At 46.1% G+C, this 21,861-nt stretch overlaps 2 protein-coding genes across 8 annotated transcripts in view; one reads left to right on the top strand and one right to left on the bottom strand.

Annotated features, from left to right (window-relative positions):
* Positions 1 to 14,555, bottom strand: part of STIM1 (stromal interaction molecule 1) — a 225,353-nt gene extending 210,798 nt beyond the window's left edge. For 3 of the 7 annotated variants that reach the window (XM_017894460.1, XM_017894467.1, XM_017894463.1), the window contains exon 1: positions 12,877 to 13,578. In XM_017894460.1, the coding sequence (XP_017749949.1) occupies positions 12,877 to 13,015 (139 nt within the window). In that variant the 5' untranslated portion in view covers positions 13,016 to 13,578. Of the gene's footprint in view, positions 1 to 12,551; positions 12,639 to 12,876; positions 13,579 to 14,533 lie in introns of those variants that run through there. The other 4 variants (XM_017894461.1, XM_017894462.1, XM_017894465.1 and 1 more) reach the window with 3 other exon arrangements.
* LOC108543767 (uncharacterized) lies at positions 13,019 to 14,947 on the top strand. The gene is made up of 2 exons (XM_017894468.1): positions 13,019 to 13,913; positions 14,613 to 14,947. The coding sequence occupies exon 1, from the start codon at positions 13,036 to 13,038 to the stop codon at positions 13,429 to 13,431; it is 396 nt and encodes a 131-aa protein (XP_017749957.1). The 5' UTR covers positions 13,019 to 13,035; the 3' UTR covers positions 13,432 to 13,913; positions 14,613 to 14,947.
* Positions 14,948 to 21,861: the final 6,914 nt, after the last annotated feature.

The following is a 21,861-nucleotide window of genomic DNA, read 5'->3' as shown; positions in this document are numbered from 1 at the left end:
AGTCTCGCTCTGTCGCCCGGGCTGGAGTGCAGTGGCGGGATCTCAGCTCACTGCAAGCTCCGCCTCCCGGGTTTACGCCATTCTCCTGCCTCAGCCTCCTGAGTAGCTGGGACTACAGGCGCCCGCCACCTCGCCCGGCTAGCTTTTTGTATTTTTTAGTAGAGACGGGGTTTCACCGTGTTAGCCAGGATGGTCTCGATCTCCTGACCTTGTGATCCGCCCGTCTCGGCCTCCCAAAGTGCTGGGATTACAGGCTTGAGCCACCGCACCCGGCCGATAAAGCTAATTTCAAAGCCTGGCTCCGCCACCTTCGGAAAATGACCTTAAGTTCTCAGAGTTACAGTTTCTTCACTGGTAAAATGAAAGCAATATCCACCTTTAAGGGTTGTTTTGCAGATGTAAAGCACCTACAAAGGTGCTAAATAAATAGCAGCTATCACCATCATTCTTTTTTTTTTTTTTTGAGACAGAATCTCACTCTATCATCCAGGCTGGAGTGCAGTGGCATGATCTCGGCTCACTGCAAGCTCCACCTCCCTGGTTCATGCCATTCTCCTGCCTCAGCCTCCTGAATAGCTGGGACTACAGGTGCCTGCCACTACACCCGGCTAATTTTTTTTTTTTGTATTTTTAGTAGAGATGGGGTTATACCGTGTTAGCGAAGATGGTCTTGATCTCTTGACCTTGTGATCGACCTGACTAAGTCTCCAAAGTGCTGGGATTACAGGCATGAGTCATCATGCTCAGCCACTGTCATCATCATTCTTACCACCATTGAAGTGATTTCAGTTGTCTTAATTACATATTTATCTCTTCAGAGATATGAAGTGTGAGTTCCAGTGACCTTTGCTCTTGTCAGCAAAAGTTTCTGGAAACAAGACCTCCACAAATTTGACCACCCAGCAACAAATACACACATAGACACACACTGCTTTCTAACCTGTGTGTGTGTGTTACATGTGAAGTCCACCCATCTCCCCTGGTTGCTATATTTCAGAAGCCAGCTCTGGGAACTTGGCAAGCACAGATACATTTGTTCAAACATACACTGTAGTGACGAGAGTTCTGAGAGCTTCCTGAGAGGCCTGAGATAACCCAGAGAGGCCCAACAGGAGCAGAGCTACTGAATCACAATGAGAAAATTAGAGGCACATGAGATTTGAAAGGCTGCCTGCTTGCCTGCCTGCCTGCCTGCCTGCCTGCCTGCCTGCCTGCCTGCCTGCTTGCCTGCCTGCCTGCCTGCCAGTGAGATTTCTGGTCATTACCCAGGCCAGAGATCAACACAAGGCAGCCAGGAGCTCTGTGTATATGGCCAAGAGAGGAAAGGGTCAGATAAGCCCTCACTGGGCCGTGCTGGCAGCACAGTTGCTCTTATTCTTTTGTCTCCTCCATCACGTCTCCCAAGAGGCCCCTCCCCAATGTCTTGAAGGAAAGCTGATGCGATGCCTGCTCAGGCTGGAGTTCTCAGCATCAGAGATAACATTTAAAAAGCCAACAATCTTCACAGGACTCTCCTATCTCTCTGCTGCACAACAAGCCCAGGAGTGGGAACCATGAAAGGTTTCCTCCTCCGTTCCACAAGCTAGTCTCAGCAAAGTAGTGAAAGTTCATTCTGTTCATTCAGCTGCCTCAAATTGGACCTGAGGTAAACCCATGTGGGCCATGATACCAAAGACAGGGAGCAGGAAGACCCAAGGAGGCCTTGCCTACCGGTCTCATGTCCTCTTCAAGCACAGTTCTTCTCCACTCCTACTGCAGCCACCTGCTCAGGGTAGTCATTGCTGTGGCAAACAAAAACTGCCAACCAAAGTCAATAGCCAAACCATCCCTCAGTATGACGGATAAGTGTCACTGAGCACAGCTTCAGTAGGTGCTTAGTAAATAGGGATGAAGTACTAGGTCAGGCAGAAAAATAATCCCTACAGAACTCCTCAGAAAATCCACCATGTGAATTCTATCCCAATCCCAGGGCATGCTTGTCTAAGTGTTTTACAGGAACTGATGTCAAGTACTTGGTACTCTCCCTCCCTACCTACTAAATCCAAAGATCAATTCATTGTTATTCATTCATTTATTCAACAAATTTCTATTAGGCACATACTCCCTGACCAGCACTCTCATAGGTACTGAGGATATGTACTACAGCCAACAAACCAGACATGGCTCTTGCCCTTAAGAGACAAGGAAATATGCAAAAATAATAATAATAAATAAAACACAGTTTTAATTTCTTTTTACTTTTCTTTCTTTCTTTACCCTCTCTTATGGTGCTGATAACTCCATTTTTCAAGTGAGGAAACTGTCGTTTGAGAGCTTGGGTTATACTGTCAGCAAGAACTCAAACCAATGCCCAGCGCTCTTGGGTACTAGCTTACCGTAAAAGACATATCTTGAGAGGCCGAGGCGGGCGGATTACGAGGTCAGGAGTTCAAGACCAGACTGATCAACATGGTGAAACCCCGTCTCTACTAAAAATACAAAAATTAGCTGGGCATGGTGGCACACGCCTGGAATCCCAGCTACTCAGGAGGCTGATGCAGGAGAATCACTTGAACCCGGGAGGCAAAAGTTGCAGTGAGCCAAGATTGCGCCACTGCATTCCAGCCGGGGGACAGAGCGAGAATCTGTCTCAAAAAAAAATAAAAATAAAAAAAAGACATATCAAGTTGCCTCTTGTTGTAAGTGGCATAAGCAGGGTATAAAGTGTACAGAGAGCACTGCAGATAGTAAGTGCTACCAGAGTTTGTTCAGAGGTCAGCAGTATCTCACAGCTAGCATTAGTGTCAGGAAAGACTTAATAGAGGACTGGAAGTAGGAATAAAGAAGGACAGGTAAAGACATTCTGAAGGAAAGTTAAATGACATAAGTGAAAACAAAAGTGAAGCAGTATAAATAAAAGTTTGTTCTGCAGATCAGAACAAAGAAAAAAGCCTGGCTTGGCCAAGAATGCAGCAAGGGGAGCAGAGGGAGATGGAGTGAGCAAAGTGGTCTGGGGCTGGAACTCTTGAGTCAGGAAAGCAACCACCACCCGTAGAGAAATTTTAGAACCTGCACCTTCTCTATTCCATGCTCCCCAGCAGAAAACAAGTGTAAATGCTGTTGGCTCATTTCCGGATTTTTCTTGCATGACTTCTCACACAAAAGAAATCTACTCCATTCTGATAAACATGACAGGACCACAGCCATCCCTCTTCAAGTCTCGCCTGCCCTAGCAAGTTGTGTGAACATAGGTAAACTTGTCAAATTCTCAGTGCCCAGAGAGCTTCCCGTTGGCACTTTCCAGGTGGCCAACAGTAACCCCACAAAGTTTTTAATACATTTACTCTGCCTGTGGAGGCCCCAAATCCATAATGGAGCCAGCTGAACGGCTCAATGGTGAGACATACAACATAAGGCTCTGACCCATCTCCTTCAGATGCCTATTCTATACATCCCAGCAAACAGATTCCTCATAGCTCTGAACAGATATTCTCAAAAGAGTGGTACAGGGTGCATATATTAAACACCATATAAAACAGATATTGCTGGGCTTCTTTTTCTGTGCCTAATATAAAAACCTCTCTAGCTGGATAGGTGCAAAGAAGCAGCACTTGACATTTGACTTTGTATATCCCTAATTCTGCCCAGACCAATTTCTATGAACATAATATAAAACTGTGAACTGCTTCCTGGTTCTCCTCTGTATAGGTCCCAGACCTCCTAACAATTCAAACAGGTTCCATTAGGGTAGACAGCTCCACAGCAGAGTGAGAACAACATATGAATGAGAATCAGAGAAAATTATATTCTAGCCCTGGCTTACCAAAACCTTGGGGAAGTTTGTTCTTCTGATATGTAAATAAAAAGTTTGGGAGAGATGGTCTCTAAAACCCCTTCCAGCTTTCACATACTATGATTGAAGTCCTAGCACCTAACACCAATGGCCTAAGAAGTCAGAATAAAGTTTTTCATCTGTCATTGTGAGTCCCAATGCAATGCCATCTACAAATCTAACTCTCAGAAGCCAAGTTGGAGTAGTAAAGGTTCCAAAGTCAGTGGCTGTACAATGGGCTCCAAAATAAAAGGTATCAAACAAAAAAGGTTGGGAGGCAGGACTACAGTCTAGGATAAAAAGCTGGTTTCACACTGGAGCCCAGGAGTCCAGGGAGAAGGAAAAAAGGATAGGTCATGTCAAAGCAATGAAGTAATGCATGAACCAAGAGACACAATATAAAAGGGAGTATAAAAAGATTCCACAAGACTCTAGGTCGTAAGCAAAGGAAGTCAAAGAAAAACTAAAAGGCCGCAGCACCTAGAAGTGATTGTTCCCCAGAGCATGGCCCTTGGGCAACGTCAGAGGCATCCTTTAAGATGACCCCTAGTGGTCCTTGCCCTCCTAGTATTCATGCCCTTATGTAATTCCCTCACCTTGAGGATGGGCTGGACTTACTAATGAACAGAATATAGAAGAAGTGATGGCCTATCAATTCCAAGATTAGATGATAAAAAGATGGAGGTGTCCATCTTAGGCACTCTCTCTTTCACTCTCTTGGACCACTTGTTCTAGGGGAAACCAATCATCATGTCCAGTATAGCCCACTGTAGAGGCCCATATGCCCAGGGACCAAGGCCTGCCAACAACCATGTAAACTAGCTTAAAAGCAAACACTCTCCCCCAAACAGAGTCTTCAGCCCCAGCCAACAGCTTGACTGCAATCTCATGAGAGACTCTGAGCCAGAGGCACCCAGTTAAGCTATATCCAGACTCCTGATGCACAGAATCTATGAGATAATAAATGCTTATTATTTTAACCCTCTCTGTTTTGCATTATTTGTTATACCCCAATAAGTAACCAATGCAGTGGGGACCAGGCCCTTTTGCTCAGCCATTTCAAGACTGTAGGTGAAGTTAGGGAGGGTGGATATACTCAATAAGAGAGTACAGCTGGAGCTAAGGTCAAATATTAGCACCCAGACTTTATTAACAGTCTCCCCATGGCCTACAGTAAGCCTTGAATAAAAGCCTGGTTTGCCACACCAGAGTTATGCATGTTGTCTGGGTATAGCTGAAGTAAGACAATGAAACTACAGTAGTCCTCCTTTATTCTGAGGGAATACATGCTAAGACCCCCAGTGGATAGCACCAAACCTATACCTACTATGTTTTCCTACACATACATACCTATGATAAAGTTTAACTTATAAATCAGTAAGATATGAACAACAATAACTAATAATAAAGTAGAATAATTGTAACAATATGTCAGCAATCACTCTTGCACTTTGGGGCCATTATTAAGTAAAATAAGGATTACTTGAACACAAGCACTGCGACACCAAGACAGTTGATCTGATCCCTAAGATGGCTACTAAGTGACTAAAGCACAGGTAGCTTATGGTAGATGAATATGCTGGACAAAGGGTTGATTCACGTCCTGGGCAGGATGGAGCAGGACAGCATGAGATTTCATCATGCTACTCAGAATGGTGTGCAATTTAAAACTTATTAATTATTTCTGGAATTTTCCACTTAATATTTTCAGATTTGGCTGGGCACAGTGGCTAATACCTGTAGTCCCAGCACTTTGGGAATCCAAGCTGGGAAGATCCCTTAAGTCCAACAGTTCAAGACCAGCCTGGGCAACACGGAAAAACCTCATCTCTGCAAAAAATAGAAAAATTAGCTGGGCATGGTGGCACATGCCTGCAGTCCCAGCTACTTGGGAGGCTGAGGTGGGAGTATCACCTGAGCCCAGGAAGGTCGAGACAACAGCATGTATCTTATACATGTATATATACTTTTTTTACCCCTAGACCTCAGTTGATCTCAGGTAACTGAAACCACAGATAAAAGGGGACTACTTGGCTGGGCACGGTGGCTCATGTCTGTAATCCCAACACTTTGGGAGGCCGAGGCACACAGATCAAGAGGTCAGGAGATCGAGACCATCCTGGCTAACACGGTGAAACCCTGTGTCTACTAAAAATACAAAAAATTAGCTGGGTGTGGTGGCCAATATACAGTACTTAAAGGAACCTGCTCAGTCATTCTGATGCATATGCAACTCCGGAGTACAGAAGAGGTAGCACCTCCTGGTATAACCCTTGGCCAGTGAAGGTGAGGTGGTGGATAAATACTCCCCTCCTTTATCACCTGTAGAATGCAGTTCTACAGTGCTTTCTATAAGGCTTCTCAGAGGGTATCTAAGTGGCACTGAGCCTCAGATGCTCACAGTGGTGTTAGCTCCATAGTGCACCTGTCCATTCCCTGTTTCATTCTTTACAATTCCCATCCCTCATTTCTTGAAGTCACTTCTCCGAAATAAACTCTCTGCAAGGCCCTATCCCAGGTCTTACTTTTTAGGGGGAATTTAGGGTAAGACAAGGTCTTGGGATGATTTCCTGCTTTTAGACCACAATTTTTTTCAAAGTCATTTGAAGGTATTCAATGTATTATTATTTATACTTTGTTGTATATCTTAATATTTCATGATTTTTTTAATCAACAGTAACAACAACAGCAACAACAAAGCTCTGGAGGCCAAGTTGGGTCTCTTTTTTTCTCCCTAAAAGCCTGACAGCAACCAGACCTGCTGAGTTTCCTAAAGAATCATTTCCCACAAAGGGAAGTGTGCCACAGCATGCCCACGAAGCCACTCAGCAATGTATATCAAAGGCTACCCAGCAGGAAACCAGAGGGGCCCCTCGGGGCTGAAACCCAAGTCCTATAGAGACCTAGGAAACTACTCCCCTCAACAAGATCTCATCACTTCCTTGCCAAAGAGCTGTTCTTAACACGAAGGCCCCATATCCCTAAGGGGCCCGTAGATAGAATTCAGGAGGCCTGTGAATTTGGATGGGAAAGAAATTACATCTTTGTTTTCAATATTCTCTTACTGAAAGTTAGCATTTCCTTCAATTACATATGGAGCAACCAACCACAATAATATTAGCAATACCTGTGATTTTGTCATCAATAGAAATCAACAGATGTTTGCATATCACATTACATTGCTACAGATATCTCAAAGTATTATTTACACTCATCATTACTTCTAAATTACAGTAAAAAATAGAGACCAGGCGCGGTGGCTTATGCCTATAATCCCAGCACTTTGGGAGGCCGAGATGGGAGATCACGAGTTCAGGAGATCAAGACCATCCTGGCTAAACCCCAGTCTCTACTAAAAATACAAAACAGGCCGGGCCGCGTGGCTCAAGCCTATAATCCCAGCACTTGGGACGGCCCCGAGACAGGCGGATCCAACGAGGTCAGAGATCGGAGGACCATTCCCTGGCTAATACGGTGGGAAAATCCCCGTCTCTACTAAAAATACAAAAAATAGCCGGGTGACAAGGCGGGCCCGCCTGGTAGTCCCAGCACTCAGGGAGGCTGAGGGCCCAAGGAGAATGGCTAAACCCGGAAGCGGAGCTTGCAGTGAGCCTGAGAACCCAGCCACTGCACTCCCAGCCTGGGCGGCAGAGCAAGACTCTGTCTTAGGAAAAAAAAAAAAAAAATACAAAACAATTAGCCGGGCATGGTGGCGGGCGCCTGTAGTCCCAGCTACTCGGGAGGCTGAGGCAGGAGAATGGCATGAACCCGGGAGGCAGAGCTTGCCGTGAGCAGAGATCGTGCCACTGCACTCCAGCCTGGGCAACAGAGTGAGATTCCGTCTCAAAAAAAAAAAATAGAACCACTACTAGATCACACATGACTGCAATCTTCCTACCTACGGGCGCTCATGTGAGGTAGCTGGCCAACAATGAAGCAAATCTGCCTAATTATCATCCAGCTACCAAACAGTGAAACCAGATATTTACAATGCCCCCTTTCCTCCAACCTCCCCAAGTCAGACTACTCTTTCCTGTTCTCTTCTGCCTCCACCCAATCCCTCCTTTCCAGGAAGCCCTCTGCAGCCACCTTAGTCTAGCCCAGCCCATACAGATTTCTTTTAACCCTTAGCTTACAATGTCTATACTGCCTGATTTTGCACATCATTAAGCCTGTACATTATGTTGTATTGAATATTTCCTAAATACATGTGGCCTTACAAAACGCAGACTTCTTCAGTAGCCCTAAGTTCCTTCCATAGTGAAAAGCAAGCAGTGAGCACCCATTATTTTGACTTATAAATTGAAAAACTGATTAGGTTAAGGTCCCTGACTCAAATTTCCTAGTCTAGTTCTACTAATAACCCACCATGAAACCTCTAATGCCTCTCTGGATGCCAGTTTCCTCATATGTAAAAATAGGTGGGGTGAACTAACTGATGTTTCTATCTCTTAACCTTTGAATTAGGCAGCCGCTTTTCATCTCAAGATCTGAGAAAAATTACAAAGAAACTGTAAAGCCTCCCCCAGCTCTCCCAGGCAGGGTTAGTCACTTACTCCTCTGGGCTTCCCACAGCTTTCTGCATGTATATACAATACCTCTATTGCAGTATTTATCAGAAAGTTTTGAGAGTGGCTAAAGTAGAGGTAGAGAGAAGAATCAGACTGCCTGGATTCAAATTCTGGCTTTCTTATTATTTGTGTAAACATGGGCAAGTTATTTAACCTCTCTACGATTTAATTTTCTCACCTATAAAATGGGGATAACATAACACAGCATGGTAATAAGAATTTAATAAAACAAAATGTTTCAATAGTGCCTGACATATAGTAAGCTCTAAAAAAGTTAGTTGCTATTATTATCATTGATGTTATTGTATTAATCTGTCCTACAATTATGTTCAGGCTTTAACTAAATCTCTGTTCCCCTCTCATTCTCCATGATAGCATCCTGTTTTTTCTTCCATGCCACTTTCCACAAGATAATATATTTATTTATGTGTTTATTATCTGTCTCATCAACAAGACTGTAACTTCCATGAAGGAAGGAACATGTCTGTTTTGTTCATCCTTAAATCCCCACAGGAACATATTACCTGGCCCAGCGAAGGCACTCAAATATTAATACTTGTTTAATAAATACCACATTAGCTGGCATTGTTCAGTGTTTGCTGAATCAATTAACCTAGCTAAGGGTGATTGTCAAAGCTGAGGCCTGGGAGCAGATTATATCCTGGCTACCCCAGGCTTAGTGTGTCCCTCTCCCCGGTCCCCAGTATTAGCTTCAGCCAAGCCCCACCTACCTGCTCTTGGCCCTAGCCCAGTTCCGGGAGCCACCCTCAGCTAAAATTAGCATAGCTACCAAGATGGCCAGGCCATTTATAGCCTTGGAGGCAGCAGCAACTAGCTGGGGATGGGAGGCAGGGTTCTGGACTGCCACTCCATCAGAGGTTGATTGAGAAGCCAGCCTGCACTCTGCACACTGCCTAGATGCCTATCCTCCAAGGTCCTGTCCTAGCTACACTGAACCAAACCACAGTTCCTGATTAGAGGCCCTCGATACCTCCAACACTGGCAGCCACAACTCCAGACTCCACCTGAGGTCCCTCATGCGCATTCTACAGAAACCATTGTCGTTTTCTAGAGTCTAAGGGTGGTTCCAAGCATCTGTATCCGGCCAGCTTCAGAAACGCAAGCCCCAGAGTTGCACAGGCAGGCAGAGATCTTTACTAAGAAAGTGACTTAGCATGGCTGGGTGTATAGGTATTAAGGAGCCAGAAGGTGACAGGAATGGCCTCTCCACGGCCCAGTGAGAGATCCTCCTTGCAGAGCACCTGCCTTCACTCCAGGATCAGGCTTTCGTAGTGTCTATTGTATGCATGCTAAGGCCATAAGCATTTTAACTAAATCATTCTTAGAATCAAATATTTTAACTAACTAAAAAGAGACAGATGGGTATATACATCCAAAAGAGAAAAAATCAAATTCTCTGGGCCCCTGCAAAACACTCTCCAGAGCAGAAAAAAAGTGCAGCTCTTTTCTTGGCTCTCAGCTACAGAGTCACCAGGGCCTGCCTAATTGTCAGAAGGAAAGCAACATTCTCCGGCCCTGCCTAGCACTCCTTTAACAGGGCAGGACCCAAGAAGATGGAAGAAATCCAAGACTTAAGTATCAGAAGACCTGCCTATAAGAAAGACCAAGCACAGGACCAGGTTTCTTCACCCATAAAAATGGGGACAATACCACCTGCCCTGCATTGTAACAGGGCTATTGTGAGACTGTTGGAACAACAGCTGTGTAATTGTAAAATACAAACTGTAGAGAACACACAAATTCGCTGGGTATGCTGAATCTGATTTTTAAGAGTAGTAGTTTTAAGAGCAAGTAAACCTCCTCCTGTGTTCTGGGGATACAGAGAGGCTGGAAAGGATGCAAGAGTTCCTAGTTGCATAGGAAGTTTCTCTCCACACTCTTTTGAAGATCCCAGTCTATATGAATCACCTCTTTGCAAAAATAAGTCCCTGTCTGAGTCAGACAAAACGCCAGGCAGACCCAAGGGGAAAAGCTACCATAACAATAGTGTTGGAACCTCCAGGTTTCCACAAACCTTAGACATTCACAGCACCTCAGGTCTCTCTGAGACTTTCCTCCCTGGAATTCACTATTATTGTGACAACAGAAACCAGTTGCTAAACTGACCAAGAGTAGGTCTAAGTGGTATAATCAGCATAGCCAGGCCTCTGAAATACATGCTGTGTGAAGAATTGTCTCCAAAAACTCAAGTCATGGGGTGGTCGTGAGGAAGGCTAGAATGCCTTTTACTTCAAGCAAAACAACAACAACAACAACAACAACAACAACTACAACAACAACAAAACAACCTTCCTAATAGCCAATGTCTAAAATTCAAAATTTCATCCCTTTAGTTTATGTCTAAAATATAGAACAGCCACTCCCCAAAAAATATTCATTTTATGTCAGGCACTCATATTTTGGAGTGAAAAAAGACATATTATCAGTTATAAATAAGAATGTCGGCCGGGCGCGGTGGCTCAAGCCTGTAATCCCAGCACTTTGGGAGGCCGAGGCGGGCGGATCACGAGGTCAGGAGATCAAGACCATCCTGGCTAACACGGTGAAACCCCGTCTCTACTAAAAATACAAAAAAAACTAGCCTGTAGTCCCAGCTACTCGGAGGCTGAGGCAGGAGAATGGCGGGAACCCGGGAGGCCGAGCTTGCAGTGAGCGATCGGGAACCCGGGAGGCGGAGCTTGCAGTGAGCTGAGATCGCGCCACTACACTCCAACCCGGGCCACAGAGCGAGACTCCGTCTCAAAAAAAAAAAAAAAAAAAAAAAAAAAAAATAACCCGGGAAAAAAAAAAAAAAAAAAAAAAAAGAATGTCACTGGGACAGCAAGAGATGATAATTAGGTCTACTTCACAGTTCAATCTACATTTGCCCACTAGTCTTTCCCTTCATAGCCCAATGAGAACCAAGCTTTGAGTCAGGTGTCAAGGGTCAAGGAGACTCTCTATGGAGAGACAGGATTAATAGGCAAGAAGAACCTATCTAGAAAGCAACAGCCAGGTATCCTACTTACAATATGGGCAACCCTGGCCTCATTTGGAAACTAGCCCCCTTGGAACATCTGGAACTTAAAAAGGTATTGCCCAATAAAGGGTCTACCACCAAAGCCAGCTTCTGGATCCATCCATGAAACTCCCCAGCCACCATGACCTATTATTTCCTTTTCTTACTTGTATCAGCAGGTGCCCACTGAGACATCCCCTCATTTGAACTTGCTTATGCTCAGAAAAAACTCATCTATAAACTCTCCCCAACTCTGCAGGTCACAGTTTTGGGCAGATCACAGCCAAAGGGTGAGACAAATGAGAAAAGAGAACTGATCTTCTAAGCATTATGTAAAATGACTGGATTTTAATAGAGTTCCTTGATGGGTACAGTGGCTCACATCTGTAATCCCAGCACTTTGGGAGGGATCCCTGCACAACATAGAGAGACCCTGTCTGTACAAAAAATTAAAAATAGAAAGAAAAAAAAAAGTTAGCCAGGCCCAATGACTCTTGTGTTTAGTCCCAGCTACTGGGAGGCTGACACAGGAGGATGACTTGAACCCAGGAGTTTGAGACTGTAGTGAGCTGTGATCACACTACTGCATTCCAGCTTGAACGACAGATCAAGACCCTGTCTCAAAAAAAAAAAAAAAAAAAAAAAACATAAAAGTGTTCCTTTCTACTGCAAAAGTATACCAGGGTTCCTGCTGCCTGATAAGCCTTCACAACTGCATAGGAAAAACCATGACAGATCAAAAGTAGCATGGTTTCCCTAGCAAGCAGACTGGGCGGTGGGGAAGGGGGGAACTGTAGCTGGATTTCCCACCCTCATCAGTCAGAAGAAACAGAATAAGCAACAAGTGGTCCCAGGAATTACATCATGTCTATGTCAAGAAAAGGCCATTTAACACCCTAGTGGTAAATAGGATTCCATCTAAGGAACTGTCTGGACATTTCAAATGCACACAGCAAAGAGACAAGACTACCTAAGGGAAGGGCGGGACTAGGGTTCCCACGGTTGTTGGAATAGGTACACCTGAACACCAGGCTTTCAGGCAACAGAGTTGGCCTAGCCTTAACTTTCCCTTTCCAACATAAGTGGCCCCAACTTCCCCCATGCTGCTCAGTACTAAAACTGACTAGGAGCAATGAACTTATCATCTCACCAGGCCATTCTTCCAGACAAGTAGGCCTAAGATGGGGTCTTTCCTTGCTGATCCAAAAGGTCAAGTTGCCCCAAAAGCTTCTTATTACTGCCAAGAAAAAAAAAATCCTGAAGCGGGGATGAGGAGAGTTGTTCAGGAAAGATAGAGACATTTGCCATGACCACCGACCAGAAAGAACTTCTTGGACTACCTGGAACAGGCAGTGCCATGTGTGGATCCTCCATGAACCTCACATGTACAAACCTAGATTTCAACTTGCCCACTTCGGGCCACTCAGTTCTCAGCCAAAGCCTCCAGCCCAGTCCAGCCCACAGCAAGGCCTTACCTGCTGCAGTGGACTCCTCAGAGTTGGCCCCCGAGCTAGTTCCTGTCGCCTTCTCACTGTGACTATGGCTGAGGCTCTGACCCTGGTGCAAGAGGAGTCCCCAGAGGAGCCACAGGGCAAGACGGACGCATACATCCATGACTCTAGGTCTCAGTCAACATGCGTCTGATGTGGACACCTCGGGATCCCAAAGGCAAAGCCAGGAGCCCGCGAGTGCAGCCGACGGTCTCCAGGCAAGATGCCCTCGCGGCTCCGCAGCTGTCCAGCCACCCGCAGGCCTGCCCCCTCCAACAGCCAAAGGTCAAGTGCTCCAAGTTTGAGTGCGGGAGGAGGGCTGGCTCCTCAGGTCCAATAGTGGGTCCGCCGGGGCTGCGGCGGCCTGAGCTCGTGCGGCTTCCGGAGACTTTGGGCAGAGTGGCTGCGGGGCTGCTGTCAGCTCCGCAGCTTACTACACCCCTGCGGGAGGGGGCGGCAGGAGTCTCTGCGGGCACAGGAGTGGGGGAGGAAGAGCAGAGAAAAGAGGCAAGAAGGGGGCACCTGACCTCGCCCTGCTGAAGAGCGGTTAGCAGCAGAAGCTGGGGAGGGCGTGCGACCCGCAGGGTCCTGAGGGCGCGGGCGTCTCCAGGATCCTGGGCCTCCTAGGTCGAGGTCAGCGCCCCCGCCCAGTCCCGTGCCCAGGCGGCTGGCGGTGCCCAGGTCCAGCAGGCGGACGCACACAGGCCAGGCCCAGGACAGCTGCTCCCAGGCGGGCGGACGGCGCGGGCGGCGCGGGGCGGGCCCGGGGCGAGCGAGGGCGTGCTCTCCCGCGGGCCCGCCCAGCGCCGCCCGGCCCCCAGCGAAGCCCGGGCCCGCCCCAGCGCCCGTCTGGATCCCGGAATAACCGGTGAAGACGGCTCCCCGGACCCCCAGCCCGCGCTAGTCTTTGCCAGGACGCCCCTCCCGCGCAAAGGATCAAGTACCAGCTTCCCTTTCCCCCTCCAGAGTCTCCAGCGCCAACCGCCGGCCCGCAGGCGGGTCCCTGACCCGCAGTTACTCAGGTAACTCAGGCCTGCGGCGGCGGCGACAACACCTGCCCTGCCCCGATCTCCGGGCCGTGGTGCTGCTCCACTCGCCTCAGTTATAGAGGCGGTCTAAACAGAGGCCCAGGACACAACGTTAACCTCCCAGGAGCCGCCTGAGGCGACAACAGCCCAGCTCGGCTCGGCCAGGGGGCGAGCTCCCAGCCCCCAACTCCCTGCCAGTTCCCAGGCTCCGCCCTCCCGCCTCGCCTGACAACCAATCGACTTCCGCCTCTCTGCGGCTCAGGAACCCGCGCGCTTCGTCGCCCGTGCGCAGCGGCCCCTGGTGGAAACATCGGCGAACTGCAGACAGGACTTGCGCTCCTGGGAGGGCCTGCTCTTTTGCAGAGGGTTGAGGAGTAAAGCTAAGACCCGCCCCGGGGGAGGCCCACTAGGGCCAGAGGGGCCTGCGAGTGTTTTCAGAGGAAATGATGATGCCAGAAAGCAAAATGAAATGTCCAAACCACTCTAGCTAAAATTCCCTTACACATTCCTTGAGTCTGGGCTAAAGGGTGCCATCTGCCTCCCTGACCCCACCTCCCCTCCCCTCCAAGTTAAGTGGGATGCCCTCCCTTAGCTCTCACAGCCCGTTTTCCTACCTTCCCCTCAAGATCCCAGCCCTTTAAGGTTTTTCGGTGGGGCCTGTAAATGATTCCTCCCTGCATCTCATTTTCCCAGCTACCTCTCTGGTGGAGGAGGTGTCAGCGACTTGAGAGTGAGTGCGCCAAAGAAGAGAGAGCCACGCCTGAGCCTCCTTCAACAAAGCCTGCACTTCCTGTTCTTTTCTCAAGCGTGCTGTCAGCAGATCTTGACTGAAACCTCTGTACCCTACCCTGTCCTTGGCACCAGATGCAGGGGAAGGGATTAGGCCCAGTCCCTCCTCTGACTGACAGTGCTAAACCAGCTACCTGTTCTGAGCAAGGCCTTTGAAGACTGGGAACACGGATTTGCCCAACAGCTGCCTGGCTTAAGGGTTAGGCCGTTGATATAAAAATACATAGCTAACGTCACCTGCTACCACTCCCCCGGCTCTATTAAGCTCCTGTCACACTAGCCTTCATTAAGGTCCTAAACACGTCAAACTCAGCCACCTCACGGCCTTTGTAACTGCTGTTGCTTCCGCCTGAAACACTCTCCCCTGCTCCAAAGTTCCTCATGTAGCTGTTCTCTCATTCTTCCAGATACAGCTCAATGTGTCTCCTTAGAAACTTTTACTCTGCCCACCCGTTCAAAATCAGTCTGTGGCCAAAATTGGACCATACACCTGTCTGCCCCTCCCCCAATAGATAGTGATTGCCACTCTTCAGGTCAGAGGCTGTGCCTCATTCATCTCTGTTACACAAGGACTCAGCCATAGACCCTGAACATAGTAAGTGCTCTGTAAAAGCTGGATGACATGAGTTAATTCACTTGAACACTCAGATACTAAAAACTAACACTCAATACCGGAATATTGGAAAATTGACCAGAACAGTTGAACCCTGACCTAGGTTCTCCTAGACCTATTCTCTGAGCCAGGGGTCTTAAATTCAAATGGCAAAGTGGGCAGGTAGGTAATACAATTAAGAAAAGTAGGTAGGAGGCTGGGTGTGGTGGCTCACACCTGTAATCCCAGCACTTTGGGAGGCCGAGGCGGGTGGATCACGAGGTCAGGAGATCGAGACCATCCTGGCTAACACGGTGAAACCCCGTCTCTACTAAAAATACAAAAAAATTCGCTGGGCATAGTGGCGGGCGCCTGTAGTCCCAGCCATTCGGGAGGCTGAGGCAGGAGAATGGTGTGAACCCGGGAGGCAGAGCTTGCAGTGAATCGAGATCGTGCCACTGCACTCCAGTCTGATGGACAGTATAGACTCCATCTCAAAAAAAAAAGAGAAAAGAAAAGAAAAGAAACGTTGGTAGGAGTAATGGGGAATGGTGGGGATTATGGAGAGCAGGCAGAAAGGTGAGCCTAGTATTGCTGGAATGTCATTAAGAGAAGATGGGCTGGGTGCAGTGACTGATACCTCTAATTCCAGCACTCTGGGAGGCCAAAGTGGGAGGATTACTTGAGCCCATGAGTTCATGACCAGCCTGGGAAACATAGTGGGACCCCCATCCCTACAAAAAAAAATTGTTTTAATTAGCCATGAGTGGTATCTGGCATCTGTGGTCCCAGCTACTGAGGAGGCTGAGGTGGGATGATCACTTAAATCCAGGATCTCAAGGCTGAAGTGAGCCATGATCACACCACTGCACTCCAGCCTGGGCAACGAGCAAGACCCTGTCTCAATTTGGAAAAAAAAGAGAGAGAGAGAAGATGGAAATCTGGACTTTCATATGACATATCCTTTTTTTAAAAATATTAGCAATGCATTTAAAAGAATAAAACCTTATATAGGCCACAGAAAACATGTCTGCAGCCCAGATTAATCACTCAGACTGACAGTTCATCATTTCTACCTAAGCCAGCTCTCCTGCCTGTGCACTCATTTGCCTAAGAGAACATAAAAGAAATGAGCAAAGTAAAGCATGTTTAACACAATTTCCTTCAAACTCGACTACAGCATTTCTTTTCACCACCACATGATTTCTTCGGGGTTATGGGTGCTTCTCTATTTGGTACAACAAACAGGTCTTGCAGGCAGGAAGCTAGGGTCTGTTACCAATTTACACCAAGACCTTAAACCTCTTGGAGCCTGTCGAATTTCCTGTGATGCTAAAATGGTGTCTAAGAACTAAAAATAGTTACTGTGATGCACTAATTTCAATTCTGGGTGTACACCCAAAAAATTAAAGCAGGGTCTTGAAGAAAATTATACACCCATGTTCATAACAGCATTATTCACAACAGCCACAAGGTGAAAGCAACCCAAGTGTTCATGGATGGATGAATGGATAAACAAAATATGGTGCATATGTACAATGAAATACTACACCGCCTTAAGAAAGAAGGAAATCCTGACAATGCTCCAACATGGATGAACCTTGAGGATAGCCAGCTAAGTGAAATAAGCCAGTCACAAAAGGATAAATACTGTTATTTCATTTATATGAATGTACCTAAAACAGCCAAATTCATAGAGACAGAAAGTAGAGTAGTGGTTGCCAGAGACTGGGGAGAGGGGAGAGCTGGAAATAGTTTCAGTTTTACAAGTTGAAAAAAGTTTTGGAGATTGGCTGCACAATAATGTGAATGTACTTAACATGACTAAATTGTACACTTAAAAATGATTAAGATGAGGCTGGGCGCAGTGGCTCACGCCTGTAATCCCAGCACTTTGGGAGGCCGATGTGGGCGGATCACGAGGTCAGGAGATCGAGACCATCCTGGCTAACACGTTGAAACCCCGTCTCTACTAAAAACACAAAAAATTAGCCAGGTGTGGTGGTGGGCACCTGTCGTCCCAGCTACTCGGGAGGCTGAGGCGGGAGAATGGTGTGAACCCAGCAGGTGGAGCTTGCAGTGAGCCAAGATCGCACCACTGCACTCCTGCCTGGGCAACAGAGCAAGACTCTGTCTCAAAAAAAAAAAAAAATTAAGATGGTAAAACGTATGTTATATATTTTTTAACCACAATTAAAAACAAAAATAAATAACCGGGCACCATAGCTCACACCTGTAATCCCAGCACTTTGGGAGGCCAAGGCCAGCAGATCACTTGAGGTCAGTGATTTGAAAACAGCTTGGCCAACATGATGAAATCCCATCTCTACTAAAAATACAAAAATTAGCTGGGCGTGGTGGCACGTGCCTGTAACCCCAGTTACTCAGCAGGCTGAGGCAGGAGAATCACCTTAACCTGGGAGGCAGACAGCGGAGATCACACCACTGGACTCCAGTGTTGGTGACAGAGTGAGACTCCATCTCAAAACTAAAACAAAATAACAAATAAATGGTACCTGGGAGCCAAAGCCACAGCCTAGGCAACAGGAAGAACATTCTGGTGTCTTCTCTGCCTCAAAGATCACGATGTGACACTAGAAAAGTCAGTTGCCCTCTGAATTTCAGTCTCCCCAACTATAAATTGGTCAGCTACCAGATTATTGACGCTGTGCAGCTTTAATATTCTACAAAATAAAAAGATTCTGAAATCTGATGGATCTTCCTGGATCAGAAACTGTGACCCTCATCTCTATAGCCCCTACGCTTCATCCTTCTAAAAGTGTGACCCTTGCAAGAACCCAGGTATGTACTAGGGCTCACACCTAAAATCCTAACACTTTGGGAGGCTGAGATGGGAGGATTACTACAGCCCAGGAGTTTGAGACCAGCCTAGGCAACATAGTGAGACTCTGTCTCTACAAAAAAAATACAAACATTAACTTGGCATGGTGGTGTGTCCCTGTGGTCCCTGCTACTCAGGAGGCTGAGCCAGAAGGATGGCTTGAGCCCAGGAGGTCAAGGCTGCAGTGAGCTATGATTGCCACTGCACTCCAGCCCGGGTGATAGAGCAAGAATCTGTAGAAAAAAGAAAGAAAAGAAAGAAAGAAAGAAAGAAAGAAAGAAAGAAAGAAAGAAAGAGAGAGAGAGAGAGAGAGAGAGAGAGAGAGAGAGAGAGAGAGAGAGAGAAAGAAAGAAAAGAAAGAAAGAAAGAAAGAAAGAAAGAAAGAAAGAAAGAAAGAAAAGAAAGGAAAGAAAGAGAGAGAGAGAGAGAAAGAAAGGAGGGAGGGAGGGAGGGAGGAAGGGAGGAAGGGGACCCTTCACCATATTGTAAGCCTCAGGAGGAAACAGAGAGCTTTCTCCCATCTCTCTTTTTATGCCTGTGCAGTATATCTCCCTTGCATTAATCTTAGGGCCTTGCTTAGATGTTCTGAAGTTGTTGGCTAAATCAAATTGGATTAACTAATTCTTATGCCTCTATTCCACTATTTGCAAGAGTTTTCACATGTATTATCTCATCTCTTCCTCAAAGAAGCTCTGCTAGATAAAACGGGCTACACGGTGGTCCCCAGGTTGACCTGAGGTCAACTTCTGTCCAAAAATAAGTGAGTATGGGGTCGGGTGCAGTGGCTGAAGCCTGTAATCCCAGCACTTTGGGAGACCAAGGTGGGTGGATCACCTGAGGTCAGGAGCTCAAGATCAGCCTGGCCAACATGGTGAAACCCGGTCTCTACTAAAAATATAAAAATCAGCAGGGTGCGGTGGCACGCGCCTGTAATTGCAGCTACTCAGGAGGCCGAGGCAGGAGAATCGCTTGAACCCAGGAGGCAGAGGTTGCAGAGAGCCAAGATTGCACCACTGCATTCCAGCCTGTGTGACAGAGTGAGATTCCATCTCAAAAAAAAAAAAAAAAAAGTAAGTATGGTACAATAAGATATTTTGACAGAGAGAGGTGGGAAAGAGAGAGACCACAATTGACCTATTTTATTATTAACTATTTTTGTTCATCTCTTACTGTATGCAATTTATAAATTAAGCTTTATCATAGGTATGTGTATAGGAAAACAATATATATAGAGTTTGATACTATCTGCAGTTTCACGCATCCACTGGAGGTCTTGGAATATATTCTCCATGGATAAGAGGGGACTACTTAACTCATTTTATAGATGAAGAAACTGAGGCTGAGGAGATAAAGTGGCAGGTGAGAGCCAAGCTTGCTTTCTTCTTTGGGATTCCTTCCCCATCCTTCAAGTCTCAGCTCAAGTTAAATAAAAGCATCCATGCCCTGACCAATGATGATACCTTATCATAAATCAAAGGTTATGATTTTTAGAAAAACTCAAAAGCTCCACCCCGCTTTAGCACCTTGCCTGACTTGCCCTATCTCTTCAGTCTTCTTCTATACCTTAGAGTAAACTTATATAACTGGGTTATGATTTTTCTTTCTTCTTTTTTTTTTTTTTTTTTTTTTTTTTGAGATAGGGTCTTTGTTACCCAGGCTGGAGTACAGTGGTACGATCATGGCTTACTGCAGCCTTAACCTCCTGGGCTCAAGTGAGTTTTATTTTTTGAATAGGAATATTATTTTTTTTTATTTATTTGTTTTTAGAGACAGGTTCTCACTCTGTTGCCCAGGCTAAAGTGCAGTGGTGCAACTATAGTTCACTGCAACTTTGAACTCCCGGGCTCAAGCGATCCTCCCACCTCAGTCTCCTGAGTAGCTGCGACTACAGGCACATGCCACCATGCACAGCTGAATTATGATTATTTAATAAGTATGTATCTTCTACATTAGCCTCTGAGCTCATCAAGGGTTGCATTTTATTCATCTTTATATTTTCACAGTCTAGGTTGCCCATTACATAGCTGGTACTCAATAAACATTTTGCTAAGTGAATAAATTAATGATGATGTGTGTTCTGTACAGCAGCCTATCTATCCTTTCTTCACACCACAGGGTTTCTGGTTACCAACAGCTTTCATTCGGAAAATGAGGGAGACTTTGCTAGAAATAATAATTGAGAGTCCAAAATCTGCTCAGAAAAGTTTATGAATCCCCTAGTTTGCGTTGCATTATTAGTAGCGCTCCCTGGTGTCCAAAAATGGAAAGTATCGCTATCGCTGAGAAATTGCCCAAGGTCTGGCTGGGTAGAAAATAAGGAGATACCTTAGCTTCTAGCAACAACTCTTCCTAAGCTAGTTTCACACAGAGAATCATCTCCTTATCCACAGTGAGTTCTAGAATCTTGCTTGCAATGTTCATTCATTCATTTAACACCCACTGAGCACCTATTTGTAACAACTTAGTTGCTACTCTCAAAAAGCTCCATTTTTATGGGAAAAAAATGGGGTGAGTGTATGTGTGTGTCTGTGTGTGTAGATAATTAGCACATGTCAATATGTTTTGAGAGGGATTGGTACAGGAATAGGTGAGGGAGCACAGAGGAAGGACAAGTAACAGTCTAAAGCAGTCAGGGAGGCTGTGCAGACTCACAGATTGGGGAGTGTGGGTGAGAAGTGGGGTTCTGGGATAGACTGCCTAGATTCACATCCAAGCAATGCTGTGTGACTCTAGGCCAGTTACTCAATCTGTCTGCCCTCCGATTCCTCCATCTGAAAAAAAGTAGGATTTTGTAAGGCTTAGATGAGTTAATAAGTATAAAACAATTAGCACAGTCCTTCTCGTAATGTGCTCAAAAACTGCTGGCTCTTATTCTGCAAGGAATTTCAGAGCCATTAAAGAATTATGCCAAGATCAGGTAACTGTGATTTGCAGAAATTATTCTGGCAATAGTGTTGAGAAAGGATTGGAGAAGGTAGAAGCTAGAAACAAGTGACATGGTCTGACAGACCTGTGCTGATAACCCAGCTCACCTTCATGTTAGCTGTGTGACCTTGGGCAAGACCTGAATTCTAATTTGGACAATAATGATGGGAATAGAAAAGGGTTCAGATTTGAGAAATATGTGGTGATTAATTAGATGGCCAGGTGAGGAGGCAAGAGAGATCAAGGTTAAACAATAGCTATGGTTTTAGAAGGTACTATTGTGTGCCAGGTATTATGCTAAACATGCTACATTCAGTCATTCATTCAACCAATATTTACTGAGCAAAGTATTTCCATACCAGGCACTATTCTAGGCACTAGGAATATAGCACTAAATAAAATAAGCAACCCTTCTTGCCCTCATGGAGCTTACATGTTATCTCATATAATGAATATCCACAGCAATCCTGAGGTGTAACACAATTTAGATTCATCTTACAAAGGAAATTAAATCTGACACGTTCAATTTTCCTATCTGTGAGAATTCTTTTTTTTTTTTTAGACAGAGTCTTGCTCTATCACCCAGGCTGGAGTGAAGTGGTGTGATCTCGGCTCATTGCAACCTCCACCTCCGTGGTTCAAGTGGATTCTCCTGCCTCAGCCTCCAAGTCGCTAGAATTACAGGTGCACACCACCATGCCCGGCTAATTTTGTATTTTTAGTAGAGACGGGGTTTCACCATGTTGGTCAGGCGGGTCTCAACCTCCTGACCTCGGGTGATCCGCCCGCCTCGG

Source organism: Rhinopithecus bieti, unplaced genomic scaffold, assembly GCF_001698545.2.
Source record: "Rhinopithecus bieti isolate Rb0 unplaced genomic scaffold, ASM169854v2 scaffold_21412, whole genome shotgun sequence".
NCBI lineage: Eukaryota > Metazoa > Chordata > Mammalia > Primates > Cercopithecidae > Rhinopithecus > Rhinopithecus bieti.
This window is presented reverse-complemented; position numbering and strand designations above follow the sequence as displayed.